A 15,067-nucleotide genomic window follows, 5' to 3' on the forward strand; every position below is an offset into this window, starting at 1 on the left:
AGAGCGCAGACTGGTGGTTGCCAGGGGTTGCAATGGAGGGAAGAATGGGGAGAAACTGCTTAATGAATAAAGGGTTTTACCCTGGAGGGACAGAAATGTTTGGGAATTGGATAGAGGTGGTGGTTATACAACACTGTGAATGCAGTGAAGGATACTGAATTGTTCACTTTAAAATGATTAATTGTTAAAGAACAAATTTTAAAAAGGCTGTCTTTGTTAGCACTCCCAAACAAATGCAGTGTTAATCCACTGAGTACAACTACTGAGGCGTCAGCCTAAACCCAATCAGAAGTGATTTCGCTTCCCAGAGGACATCTGACAGTGTCTGGAGACATTTTTGATTGTCATAACAAGGGGAGGAGACCATACTACTGAGATCTAGCAGGTAGGGCCAGGGATGCCGCTGAACTTCCTACAACGCACAGGACAACCCCCACCACAAAGAATGACCTAACAAGCCAGTAGTGCCAAGGTTAAAAAACCCTGGACTAGACGATCAGGGGCCGAGGGTGAGAGGGGAATAAGGGTCCCGAGGTATAAACCAACTAAAAGAGCTCCTTCTATCACCCAGGAAAGAACTGAGAGTAGAAAGGCAGAAAGACTGACTCTCCCTTTCTCTTTCAGAATAGCCCTGAAAATCAGCGCAACCTTGGACATCCACAATTAAAGGCAGATCCTATTTTGGAAATAGCTGGGAAGGGCGGCTTTCTGTTCCTTCTCAGCCTGACAAAGTTGCTCTTCTTTCTTTGCTCAGATGCTTTCCTTCTGCAGACTGCCTTTCCTGACAAGAACAGACTGAGACAGACTGTAGAGTGGTCCTGCCCCTGGTGAATCAGAATTCCTTTAAATACTCTCCTGCCAGCCCAGTGCAAAAAGAGCAAAAATTTAGATCTCTCATTATTCTAGAATACAATGTGACACAGAATCTGGAGAAAGATGCCAAAGAGGTTGTAGTCCAGAATCTTTTTGTATAAAGAAAAGATTTTTGTATTAGAAAACCTAACAAAACTTATACATGTTTTCCCTAGGGAAAAAAAAAAATCACACATAAACAGGCACATAAAATTTGATGGGGTTAATGAAATCTAATGATTCCCAATCAAGGAAGAATCCCTTCCTTTGAATGGAAGGGTAGGGGGAGTCTTCTGATCCCTCTGAAAGCAATGAAGGTCAACTCCACACCAGCTCGCCAATTACCCTCCTTAGAATGTCTTTCAAAGTCATCTGCCATTTGGCCACTGGCTAGTTACATTGCTGCTGATGAAACAGGTTCTCACCACTCACAGAAATGGATGCATCTGCCTGTTTCCCTTTCAAAATCTGAATTCAGTCCCTAGAAATACAAGGCCTGACACCGACGGGACCAGCGAGCATTCCCACATATATTTAATCTGTAACTTGCCTCTGTCTTTTTCTCAGAACCATCCAAACCTCTTTTCCAACTGAGCAATGAGGACTGCATTCTCTTCTCTACATAGGACATAGATCTGCCAGCCCCAGATGACACATTTAACAGCATTCTCCTGTATTCCTTAAATAAGCTCACCGAAGCTGCAAAATAGTGTGCAAGGCTGTCATGAGGATTCCACTGCACAGCTCCAATGTCCCATTTGCTCTGGCGAGAGATCTTTCGGTGACCTTCAAAAGGGGCATCTAGATTGACGATGTACAAGAATCTGCGGCTAGAGACCAACACCAACATTATAACAGTATAAAAACAAAACATCATTAGCATTAAGATAGAAAAGCACAATTGGAATTGCATACAATTTGCAAGCAGTGCTCCAAAAAACCCAAACACACATGGCATTTATTTACTCTGAAAGGCAAAGAAGTGACAAGTATAACTCAAGGTGGCTGTCACACAAAGGGAAGAAGTGTCCCTGTGAGAGTCCCACCTCCAGAGATGGCCTTCCCTACCACATCCATCCATGAGAGTCTGGCCTCCTCCCCTGGATTCACCTCCAACCTGCCCTTCTCCCAGCCTTTCCCAATCCCCCAGCTAGGGTTAATTACTAAATTAATTAATTCCACATTACTCCCATTGCATAGTTTGCATTTTGACCGCAGCATTTATCTTGTAGCAGGACTACTAATTTAAGGCTCTTGTCCTGAGTCAACTAAGTGTTCAGAGAATGAACCATGTCTCGAATATTTTTTTCTTTTTTTTTCTTTTTTTGAGACAGAGTCTTGCTCTGTCACCCAGGCTGGAGTACAGTGGTAAGATCTCGGCTCACTGCAACCTCCGCTTCCCAAGTTCAAGCAATTCTCCCGCCTCAGCCTCCCAAGTAGCTGGGATTACAGGCACCCACCATCACGCCTAGATAATTTTTGTATTTTTTATAGAGATGGAGTTTCACCATGTTGGCCAGGCTGATCTCGAACTCCTGACCTCAGGTGATCCACCCGCCTCAGCCTTCCAAAGTGCTGGGATTACAGGCATGAGGAACCGTGCCTGGCTGTCTTGAATATCTTTGTATGCATCACATCACCAGGCACAGTGCTCTGCACTCAACAAATGTGAGTTAAATTAAACATATCACTTATTACTAAGCCAAAATCCTGCAGAAGCAGAAAATCTCAAAATTCCCCTTACTACTTCCTGGTCAAGAAAACTAAACTAAATCTATCAGGAGGGTTAACAATAACCACAAAAAGGAATAATAATTAAAATAACATATGAAGCGCCAGTCACGTTTAAGGTTCCAATCAACATGAAGGATCTGAAAACAGGGAGGTTCTGCATTCACCTATTTTCTTTTTAAGTAAAATACCCTTGGTGTGTGAATCAACATTTCTGCAGCCATCAGCTATCGATTCTTTGCTAGAGACCACTCCAAGCCTCTGGAGATCAATGAGAATAGGCAGGCTCAAAAATGAAGAAAAAGATTAATCATCCCTGCTCAGAAGAGCCAGGAAATGGCATCCAAAACTCTAGGTGGTAGCAGAACTCTGAGGAGAGATGATGGCGGGAGAAGAAGAAAAGCCAGGGGAATACACAATTTCACAGAATTTACAGGACTTCTAAGAAAGTGCAGAACAAATATCACATAGAATCTCTGGCCTGCGCCAAAGGAATCACCTGATCCTGCGATGGCCAGCTGGCATCGTCCCATCAGAAGAACAACAGGACAAGGCTAGTAGCTATACATGTGAGGTGAGTATCAATAGGGGAGTGCAGAGACCTTACAGGGCAAATGTACAAAGGGTGAACACGCCTGATGGAACATAAGTGTTTATCTTCATTTTCCCCAATGCTCCACTACAATAAAAGTAAAGAAGACAAAAAACCTCCAAAGACAAAGAAAATGAGACAAGAAATGAAAAGCAGGTGGGCAAATGGTAATCGATCTAAAGAAAGCTAAATAGCCCAGGCATGGTGGCTCACAACTCTATTCCCAGCACTTTGGGAGGCCAAGGTGGGTGGATAGTCTCAGGTCAGAAGTGGGAGACCAGCCTGGCCAACATGGTGAAACCCTGTCTCTACTAAAAATACTAAAAAATTAGCTAGACATGGTGGCAGGCACCTGTAATCCCAGCTACTCAGGAGGCTGAGGCAAGAGAATTGCTTGAACCTGGGAGGCAGAGGTTGCAGTGTGCTGAGATCACGCCACTGCACTCCAGCCTGGGCGACAGGCTGAGACTCCATCTCAAAAAAAAAAAAAAAAACAAACAAGCTAAATAAAGCCAAAGTACATGGAGAGAGAAGTGAGTGCGAAGCAAGTTGCTTCCCCCCAACTGGAGGCTTTAGTCTCAAGACAAGAGCAAGGGGTAGGGCTAGAAGACAACAAGTAGAACAAAACTAGGAGACCTGTTTGAAAGAGCACTAAGCAGGCCAGGCACAGTGGCCCACGCCTGTAATCCCAGCACTGTGGGAGGCCGAGGTGGATGGATCACCTGAGGTCGGGAGTTCGAGACTAGCCCGACCAACATGGAGAAACCTCTGGCTAATAAAAAAAAATTAGCAAGGCATGGTGGTGCATGCCTGTAACCCCAGCTACTCGGGAGACTGAGGCAGGAGGATCACTTGAACCTGGGAGGCAGAGGTTGCAGTGAGCTGAGATCGCACCATTGCACTCCAGCCTGGGCAACAAAAGCAAAACTCCATCTCAAAAAAAAAACACTAAGGAGAGGGTTATGTGCAACCCATCCAGCCAGGTGGTTGCCTCAGTGGAGAGTGGGTGCTATTCTCCCCTAGAGCAGCCCCAGACCTGGGAAGTGGGAAGTGCTGCACTAAGTCACTCCTCTCTCTATGCGGCACTCACGACTCCGCCTTTTACTCTTCAGATAGACTTCTCAGGAGAAAATGACCAGCCCAGGAAAAAACAAAAGCAAGCAAACAACAACAAAACCCTGGAGATAATGACATTTGGACATCCACTAACAGGGCCTGGTTCCCACCTGATCTCCTCCACCATCTACCCACTTAAAGAGAGATGCCAGTCGCTCTTTAACATTAGCAGCCAACGACGTCAGTCACTGGAGGAAACCTGAAGGATAGAGACTCATGCAACAGAAAGAAAAAAAGCTTTCATGGTTGGAAGCAGCAGCTCACACTGGAACTCTTAGTGCTGCAGGCCGAGGCAGAAGGATTGCTTGAGGCCCGGACTTAAGACCAGCCTGGGCAACCTGGCAAGACCCTATCTGCATAAAAAAAAAAATTATAATAAAATAAAATAAAATTAGCCAGGTGTGGTGACATGTGCCTGTAGTCCCAGCTACTGAGAAGGCTGAGACGGGAGGACTGCTTGCCCAGCAATTCAAGGCTGCAGTGAGCCATGATTGCGCCACTGTGCTCCAGCCTAGGTGACAAAACAGAAAAAGAAAAGGAAATAAAAAACTCCTCCCTTGCCTCCCCACTGCCCTCCAAAATAATAACAATATGAAAAAAAACAGAGAAAGGAAGAAGAAAAGAAGGAATTCAAAGGAAACAGCGATAAATGCAGAAGAGAAAAAATCTTGGAACCAATATTCTCCAAGAGTTAAGAGACAATATAAATAATAATAAACATTAAAACAATAGTTGAAGTTTTTTGAAAATTAAAATAGTTGAAATTTTTTTAAAAATCTGAAAGTAGTGTTAGAAGCTAAAGTTTAGGCCGGGCGTGGTGGCTCATGCCTGTAATCCTAGCACTTTGGGAGGCCGAGGCGGGTGGATTGCCTGAGCTCAGGGGCTTGAGACCAGTCTGGGCAAAACGGTGAAACTCCGTCTCTACTAAAATACAAAAAAGTTAGCTGGGCATGGCAGCATGAGCCTGTAATCCCAGTTACTTGGGAGGCTGAGGCAGGAGAATTGCTTGAACCCAGGTGACAGAGGTTGCAGTGAGCCGACATTGCGCCACTGCACTCCAGCCTGGGCAACGGAGTGAAACTCCATCTAATAAAAAGAAAGGAGCTAAAGTTTAAAACTCCCAGAATGCCAAACTGACAACAAGGCCAGAAGAAAAGTCATACAAGATATCCAACATTGACTACTAGTAGGAATTCCAACAAGAAAGAATGAGAAGAGAAAATGAGGTCGGGTACAGTGGTTCACATCTGTAATCCCAGCACTTCGGGAGGCTGAGGTGGGTGGATTGCCCAAGGTCAGGAGTTTGAGATCAGCCTGGCCAACATGGGAAAACCCCATCTCTAATAAAACTACAAAAATTAGCTGGGCGTGGTGGCGCTCACCTGTAATCCCAGCTACCTGGGAGGCAGAGGCATGAGAATCACTGGAACCCAGGAAGCAGAAGTGGTTGCAGTGAGCCAAGTTTTCATCACTGCACTCCAGCCTTGGTGACAGAGCAAGATTCCATCTCAAAAATAAAAAAAATAAAAAAATAAAAAGAAAGAAAATGGGAAAATAAAAGGGAGAAAATGATCAAAGACATAATACAGAAAAATTTCTCTAAACTAAAAGATACAGATTTCCAGATTTGAAGGACCTTCCAAGGTTCTAAAAAAAATTTCTGTATCTTAATCAGAATGGTGATTATGAGTATATATATTTATAAATTTTAGGTATTTACTGAAGTTTACCACACTTTAAACAATTTACTACACATATTGTAAAATTCAGTATAAGAAAATGCCATGTGCAGTGGCTCATGTCTGTAATCCCAGCATTTTGGGGGGCCAAGGCAGGAGGATCACTTGAGCCCAGGAGTTCAAGATCAGCCTGGGCAACATAGGGAGACCCTGTCTGTTCAAAAATAAAAAACTTAGCCAGACAGATGTGGTGGTACATGCCGGCAGTCCCAGCAGTTCGGAGGTTGAGGTGGAAGGATCACTTGAGCCCTGGAAGTCAAGACTGCAGTGAGCCGTGATCTGCATTCTAGCCTAGGCAACAGAGTGAAAACTTGTCTCAAAACAACAACAACAACAAAAAACCCAATATAAGAAAATGAAAGTTCTAAGTCTTCCAAGAATCACCACACTGTTTTCCACAATGGTTGAACTAATTTACATTCCCATCAACAGTGTAAAAGCATTCCTATTTCTCCACAGCCTCACCAGCATCTGTTGTTTCTTGACTTTTTAATAATTGCCACTCTGACTGGTGAGAGATGGTATCTCATTGTGGTTTTGATGTGCATTTCTCTAATGATCAGTAATGATGAGCTTTTTTTCACATGTTTGTTGGCTGCATAAATATCTTCTTTTGAGAGGTGTCTGTTCACGTCCTTTGCCCACTTTTTAATGGGGTTGTTTTTTTCTTGTAAATTTGTTTAAGTTCCTTGTAGATTCTGGATATTAGACCTTTGTCAGATGACTAGGTTGCAAGAATTTTCTCCCATTCTGTAGGCTGATGATAGTTTCTTTTGCTGTACAGAAGCTCTTTAGTTTAATTAGATCCCATTTGTCAATTTTTGCTTTTGTTGCAATTGCTTTTGGTGCTTTTGTCATAAAATCTTTGCCCATGCCTATGCCCTGAATGGTACTGCCTAGATTTTCTTCTAGGGTTTTTATAGTTTTGGATTTTACATTTAAGTCTTTAATCCATCTTGAGTTTATTTTTTTATAAGGTTTAAGGAAGGGGTCCAGTTTCCATTTTCTACATACGGCTAGCCAGTTCTTCCAGCACCACTTGTTAAACAGGGAATCCTTTCCCCATTGATTGTTTTTGTCAGGTTTGTCAAAGATCAGATGGTTGTAGATGTGCAGTCTTGTTTCTGATATCTCTATTCTATTCCATTGGTCTATGTGTCTGTTTTGTACCAATACCATGCTGTTTTGGTTACTGTAGCCTTGTAGGATAGTTTGAAGTCAGGTAGTGTGATACCGCCAGCTTTGTTCTTTTTGTTTAGAATTGTCTTGGCTATACAGGCTCTTTCTGGGTTCCGTATGAATTTTATAGTTTTTTCTAATTCTGTGAACAATGTCAATGGTAGTTTAATTTGAACAGCATTGAATCTATAAATTACTTTGGGAGGTATGGCCATTTTCATGATATTGATTCTTCCTATCCATGAGCATGGAATGTTTTGCTATTTGTTTCTGTCCTCTCTGATTTCCTCGTACAGTGGTTTGTAGTTCTCCTTGAAGAGGTCCTTCACTTCCCTTGTTAGCCGTATTCCTAGGTATTTTATTCTCTTTGTAACAATTGTGAATGGAAGTTCATTCATGATTTGGCTCTCTGCTTGCCTATTGTTGGTGTATAGGAATGCTTGTGATTTTTGCACATTGATTTGGTATCCTGAAATTTTGCTAAAGTTGCTTATCAGCTTAAGAAGCTTTTGGGCTGAGACAACGGGGTTTCCTAGATATAGGATCATGTCATCTGCAAACAGGGGCAGTTTGACTTCCTCTCTGTTTATATTTTATTTTTTTTTTCCTCTCTTCCTATTTGAATATTCATTATTTCTCTTGCCTGATTGCCCTGGCCAGAACTTTCAATACTATGTTGAACAGGAGTGGTGAGAGAATCCTGAAAGACCTAGAGGCAGAAATACCATTTGACCCAGCAATCCCATTATAGGGTATGTACCCAGAGGAATCTAAATCATTCTATTATAAAGATATGGCCAGGCACGGTGGCTCACGCCTGTAATCCTAGCACTTTGGGAGGCCGAGGTGGGTGGATTGCCTGAGTTCAGGAGTTCGAGACCAGCCTGGGCAACATGGTGAAACCCCGTTTCTACTAAAATACAAAAAATTAGCTAGGCGTGGCAGTGTGCACATGTAGTCCCAGCTACTCGGGAGGTTGAGGCAGAAATGCTTGAACCCGGAAGGCAGAGGTTGTAGTGAGCAGAGATCATGCCACTGCACTCCAGCCTGGGTGACAGAGCGAGACTCCGTCTTCAAAAAAAAATACAAATAAAAATAAAGATACATGCATACATATGTTCAGTGAAGCACTATTCACAATAGCAAAGACATGGAATCAACCCAAATGCCCACCAATGATAGACTGGATAAAGAAAATGTGGTACACACACATCATGGAGTACTATGCAGTCATAAAAAGGAATGAGATCATGTCCTTTGCAGGGACATGGATGGAGCTGGAAGCCATTATCCTCAGCAACTAACACAGGAACAGAAAACCAAATACCACATGTTCTCAGTTTTAAGTGTGAGCTGAACAGTGAGAACACATGGACACAGGGAGAGGAACAATGCACACTGAGACTTGTTGGGGGTCCAGGGGGAAGGAGAGCATTGGGATAAATAGCTAATGCATGTGGGGCTTAATACCTAGGTGATGGGTTGATAGGTGTAGCAAACCACCATAGCACACGTTTACCTACATAACAAACCTGCACATCCTGCACATGTATCCTGGAACTTAAAATTAAATTAAATTTTTTTAAAAAAGAAAAGAAAATACTTCAGGAGGCCAAGGCAGAGGCAGATGGATTGCTTGAGTCTGGGATGTCAAGGCTGCAGTGAGCTGAGATCACATCAGTGACTACACTCCAGCCTGGGTGATAGAGTGAGACCCTGTCTCAAAAGAAAGAAAGGGGAAAAGGGAGAAACAGAGAAAGGGTGAGTGAGAGAGTGAGAGAGTGAGAGAGAGAGAGAGAATATGAAATGAGGCCAAGGTGAGAGGATTGCTTGAGCCCAACAGTTCAAGACCAGCCTGGGCAACAAAGCAAGACTCCCATCTCTAAAAAAAAAAGAAAAAAAGAAAGAAAATGAAATATAAAGCTTCAAGATCATGTTGAAAAATAGTAAAAATGTGTGCCAGGCACGGTGGCTCACGCCTGTAATCCCAGGACTTTGTGAGAGTGAGCCGGGAGGATCACTAGGTCAGGAGTTCAAGATCAGCCTGGCCAATATGGTGAAACCCGATCTCTACTAAAAATACAAAAATCAGCTGGGCATGGTGGTGGGCGCCTATAATCCCAGGTACTCGGGAGGCTATAATCCCAGGCAGGAGAATCACTTGAAACCAGAAGGCGGAGGTTGCAGTGAGTCAAGATCATGCCACTGCACTCCAGCCTGGGCAACAAGAGTGAAACACCACCTCGAAAAAAAAAAAAAAAAAATGAGTAGGGAGCTGGAGGCAGAAAAGAGATACCAACTTTCCCTTACCTAGGCACCTAGTATGACACACAAAAAAATGATATCAATAATTTTCTCTGGGGAGGTGGTCAGAGGTAGGAAGGAAATTTACTTTTCATTGTATATCCTTCTGAACTTTTTAAATGTTTACCATGTTGTATGCTTTTTTAAAAAAGGTAAAACACAATTTCAAAATAAATTAATGAAGCTGATAGAAAAGAAAATATTTTCACTGATTTGTAAATGGGTTCATAAACAACTACATTAATGGAAACACAGTGGATCCTAGAGGTAAGGACTGTACTCGAGAGCAACACGAAAGGGAAAGGGGACCAGGACCAACAAAAAAAATTTCTGGCTGGGTATGGCAGCTCACACCTGTAATCCCAGCACTTTAGGAGGCACTTTGGAGGCCAAGGCAGGTAGATCACCTGAGATCAGGAGTTCGAGGTCAGCCTGGCCAACATGGTGAAACCCTGTCTCTGCTAAAAATACAAAAAATGAGCCGGGCGTGGTGACACACACCTATAATCCCAGCTACCTGGGAAGCTGAGGCAGGAGAATCACTTCAACACAGGAGCCAGAGGTTGCAGTGAGCCAAGATCGTGCCATTGCACTCCAGCCTAGGCGACAAGAGCAAAACTCCATCTCAAAAAAAAAAAAAAAAAATTTTTTTTTGAGATGGGGTCTTGCTATGTTGACCAGGCTGGTCTTGACCTCCTTGGCTCAAGTGATCCTCCTGCCTCCACTTTGCAAGTAGCTGGGACTACAGGCCATGCGTGGCTTGATTATTACATTTTATCCCAATAGTACAATGTTAGGGTTATTAGAAAAGCAGAGATGGCCCTTAATTGGCAGAGTCTTAAAAATTTTGAGCCAGAAGATGCTACAGAAACTATGTCATTCAGTTCCTTCATGATGAAATCAAATTCCTTCATGAGAAAACCAAAGTCCAGTTAAGCCAAACTGAATAAATGTCCAGGGGCTCACAGTTAGTGGCACCGTCAAACTGGAACTCAGATTCCTTCAATCCTAGAAACCACCTGCTTGACCATAATAGATTACATCCTTCAGGTATGTAGTAGCAAACATCCTTGAGTCTTGTAGTAAACAGAAAATTGCAATTTCAAGTTCAAGCTACCAGTCACTAAAACTTCAAAGGTGTTTTACTGCTTACCTATTAGGGCAGAGATTAAAATAAACTTCAAATAATCCCTCCAAGTAGCCCTGAGACAAACAGGATATCAGAACTAAACCCTATGATCATAATCCTTAAATATTAAGAATAGCTTCCAAGTTCCCAGAATCCCCCTGATTTGCCGAGTTTACAAACTCGGCAAGCTCACTTACCCAGAAAGCACCGCATGCTGCCCAAGACAGTCCACAGACATCGCAGTTGCCTGAGAGAGAGAACACAGAGTCAGTGCTGCCAGCAAACCCAGCCGGGGATAGAAGGCAGAGGTCTCTGTGGCTCTTCCTCTTCCTATCTCCCAAGAAGTCCCCAGCTCGCAGGTATCATTAGTTCTCTACAGTGGATGCTTTTACCCACCCACTTCTAATTCGCAACCAAATTTCACATTCACTTTTTTTATTTTTTGTAGAGACAAGGTCTTGCTATGTTGCCCAGGCTAGACTCGAACTCGTGGTCTCAAGTGATCCTCCCATCTCAGCCTCCCAAGTACACATTCATTTTTGACAACAGGGCAGTTGCTATCTGTTACCCCCACACCAAGACTACACGCAACCAAGCTGGTACATTCTAAATTAAAAAGACAGGCTGGCCGGGGTGGCTCACACCTGTAATCCCAGCACTTTGGGAGGCCAAGGCAGGCAGATCACCTGAGGTCAGGAGTTCAAGACCAGCTTGGTCAACATGGTGAAACCCCGTCTCTACTAAAAATGCAAAAATTAGCCTGGTGTTGTGGCAGGCACCTGTAATCCCAGCTATTTGGGAGGATGAGGCAGGAGAATCGCTTGAACCCGGGAGGTGGAGGTTGCAGTGAGTCAAGATCGAGCCACTGCACTCCAGCCTGGGCAACAGAGTGAGACTCCATCTCAAAAAATAAATAAAAATAAATAAATTGAAGAGACGGAAGTCCTGGAGCCCATGGGGAGGCTGATTAGCTCAGAGAAAACAGCAGCTACTATGTACAAAGAGCCTTCTTCCAAGTGAAACCTAACCTGGACACCCCCACCCCACACACACCCAAGACACCCGTGACTTTTCAAAGGGCATGGACTTCTCCTCAAGCCATATGGCAGTTGGCAATATTCAAACACCACCTCTGCTGAATCCAAGATCATACGCTTGATACTGACATCCCCAGGCCACATTCACTCTGAAATTTCTAGTGCATTTAACTGGTTTCTATTTCCCGGGTCTCCCAATTCCCAGGGAGCACTATCACATCGTTTCAGGATCCAACGTCTAACTCCCAAGAGACGGCACTGAGTCCAAAGAATGTGCATTCAGGCTGAGCACAAGGCTTGTTTTAATCCGGGCAGTTATTGCCCTGAATTTCTTTGGACAAGTTCAAATCCTGCTGCACTCTCATGCCAGTATCATGAAACAGTTTGTGCCACTGTTTGGTTATTAAATGCTCTAAGTTCTCTCCAAGAGAGTATCAACGAAGAATCCATTTTACACATTCTGCCACTGCCACAATCACAAATCACAAATGGTAAGCACCTTCTTTCCCTCACCCTCGCTGGCCTTATTTAGTGGGTTTCTCAAGTCGTCCACCCTCAAGAAACATCATAAGTAATACTGGGGACAAGAAGCCAGAGTACTCTCACCGGAGGCTGCAAAGAGATTAATATGCATCCTTCAGTGCACCAGTCAGGAGCAGACAGAAGCCCAGAAGGCAGGCAGTGAAATTAGATGCCATTTCCAGGATTCCTCTGTGCAATTTACAGACGGTAAGGAGATGATAAGGAGGAAGGCAAGACAGTTCCTCTAACAAGATCTGTGTAATCTTTCTGGGGAGTCTGTGGTAGGCAGAATCCTAACAGATAGCCCTGAAGATTCCAGGCCCTTGGTATATACACACCTTTTCCCTGCCATTCAACATTCACTGAACACGAATCTAGCTACTATTGGGAAGGGATTTTATGGATGTAATTAAGGTCCCAATCAGTTGACCTTAAGATAGAACTCGGCCGGGCGCGGTAGCTCATGCCTGTAATCCTGGCAATTTGGGAGGCCAAGGAGGGTGGATCACCTGAGGTCAGGAGTTCGAGATCAGCCTGGCCAACACGGTGAAACCTCATCTCTACTAAAAATACAAAAATTAGCCAGGCGTGGTGGCAGGCACCTGTAATCCTAGCTACTCAGGAGGCTGAGGCAGGAGAATCACTTGACCCCGGGAAGCAGAGGTTGCAGTGAGCCAAGACATGCCATCGCACTCCAGCTTGGGCAATAAAGCGAGACTCGGTCTCAAACAAAACAAAAAAAAAGATAAAAAGACCTCAAACAACCCAAATGTCCACCAATGAAGGAACAGATAAACAAAACGTGGTACAGACATATAATGGAATATTATTCAGCCTTAAAAGGGAAGGCAATTCTGATACATGCTACAACATGGATGAAGCTTGGAAACATGCTAAGTGGAGTATCCCAGATGCAAAAGGACAAATATTATATGACTCCACCTAAAGCAGATGAACTCATAGAAACAAAAAGTAGAATGGAGGTTGCCAGGGTCTACAGGAAGTAGAGAATGCGGAGTTACTGTTTAATGGGTACAGAGCTCCTATTTGGGATGATGAAAAGTTAGAGGACGGGGAGACTGAGAAACTGAGTCTCATCAGCCCTTTAAATCTATGTCTAGATGTCAGAGACAGGAAGTCAGAGATTAAAAGGGTGAGAGATTCAACATGAAGATTCTCATTGCTGGCTGCAAAGACAGAAGGACATGGCAAGGACCTGAGACAGCATGTAGGAGCTGAGAGTGCCTGGACTTCTGACCTACAGAGCTGTGAGCTAATAAATGGATGTTGTTGTAAGATGCTAAATCTGGACCGGGTGCAGTAGCTCACACCTGTAATCCCAGCACTTTTGGAGGCCGAGGCAGGCGGATCACCTGAGGTAAGGAGTTCAAGACCAGCCTGGCCAACAAGGCGAAACCCCATTTCTACTAAATATACAAAAATCAGCCAGGGGTGGTGGCATGCATCTGTAGTCCCAGCTGCTCGGGAGGCTGAGGTAGAAGGATCGCTTGAACCCAGGAGGTGGAGGCTGCATGCAGTAAGCTGAGATCTTGCCACTGTACTCCAGCCTGGGCGACAGAGCAAGACTATGTCTAAAAAAAAACAAAACAAAACAAAAACGGCAAATAGACTATCATAACTCATCCATATCAGAGGAAGTTATTTTAAAAAAGAAAAACTACCACTACCACCACAACACCACCTATGTGATTTTCCCCACCACTACCCTAGAAAAAACAGGTTACCACCATGTTTGCAGGAGCACACTGAGGAAGGTTACACTAAGCTGTCCCAAAGAAGGAATGGAGAAAGGGAACACTGAGCAAAGGAAATGAAAACGACCTAACCAGAGAAAGTGAGTGCTTTGTGGGGAAAAGGAGTCTGCAATCCAAGCCCTCTCCACCCTCATCACACCCGGTGGGGAATTCTAGACATGGGTTAAGAACCACGGGACTATGGGATTTTTGTATGACCACACTGCAAGTGAGGAGGGGAAGCCCTGCAAGGACTGAGATAGAATTTCCCAGCCGTCTGAAGAAAGGTGCCTGCTGAAGATTAAAGACAGGTTAGAGATGTAAAGTGGCATTTTATATCCACTTACAGATTAAATTTAAACTGGCTAGTTATAAACATATATATATATAACACATATTTGTTTTGTTTTTGAGACGGAGTCTCGCTCTGTCACCCAGGCTGGAGTGCAATGGCACGATCTTGGCTCACTGCAACCTCCGCCTCCCGGGTTCAAGTGATTCTCAGGCCTCAGCCTCCCAAGTAGGTGGGATTACAGGTGCATGCCACTACCCCTGGCTAATTTTTTGTATTTTTAGTAGAGACGGGGTTTCACCGTGTTAGCCAGGATGGTCTCAATCTCCTGACCCTGTGATCCACCCACCTCAGCCTCCCAAAGTACTGGGATTACAGGTGTGAGCCACTGTACCCGGCCTGTTTTTTGTTTGTTTGTCTGAGATGGAGTTTCACTCTTGTTGCCCAGGCTGGAGTGCAACGGCATTAGCTCACTGCAACCTTTGCCTCCCGGGTTCAAGCGATTCTCCTGCCTCAGCCTCCCAAGTAGCCGAGATTACAGGCATGTGCCACCACATCCGGCTCATTTTTGTATTCTTTGGGTTTCACCATGTTTCTCAGGCTGGTCTCGAACTCCTGACCTAAGGTGATCGCCAGCTCAGCCTCCCAAAGTGTCACATAGGTTGGAGTACAGTGGCACGATCTCAGCTTACTGCAGCCTCAAACTCCTAGATTCAAATGATCCTCCCACCTCAGCCTGCTAATTTTTGTGGAGTTTTGGGGGGTTTCTTGAGACAGGGTCTCAACTTTCTGCCCAGGCTGGAGTGCAGTGGCTCAATCT

General features: G+C 44.2%; 1 protein-coding gene across 8 annotated transcripts in view; it reads right to left on the bottom strand.

Annotated features, from left to right (window-relative positions):
- Window positions 1–15,067, bottom strand: part of WDR59 (WD repeat domain 59) — a 131,542-nt gene that overhangs the window by 101,485 nt on the left and 14,990 nt on the right. For all 8 annotated transcript variants that reach the window (XM_063654536.1, XM_063654537.1, XM_063654538.1 and 5 more), the window contains exons 2-3: window positions 10,840–10,889; window positions 1,547–1,682 (exon numbers count right to left, since the gene is read on the bottom strand). In XM_063654536.1, the coding sequence (XP_063510606.1) occupies window positions 1,547–1,682; window positions 10,840–10,889 (186 nt within the window). The remainder of the gene's footprint in view (window positions 1–1,546; window positions 1,683–10,839; window positions 10,890–15,067) is intronic.

Source organism: Pongo pygmaeus, chromosome 18 (genome assembly GCF_028885625.2).
Source record: "Pongo pygmaeus isolate AG05252 chromosome 18, NHGRI_mPonPyg2-v2.0_pri, whole genome shotgun sequence".
Lineage (NCBI taxonomy): Eukaryota > Metazoa > Chordata > Mammalia > Primates > Hominidae > Pongo > Pongo pygmaeus.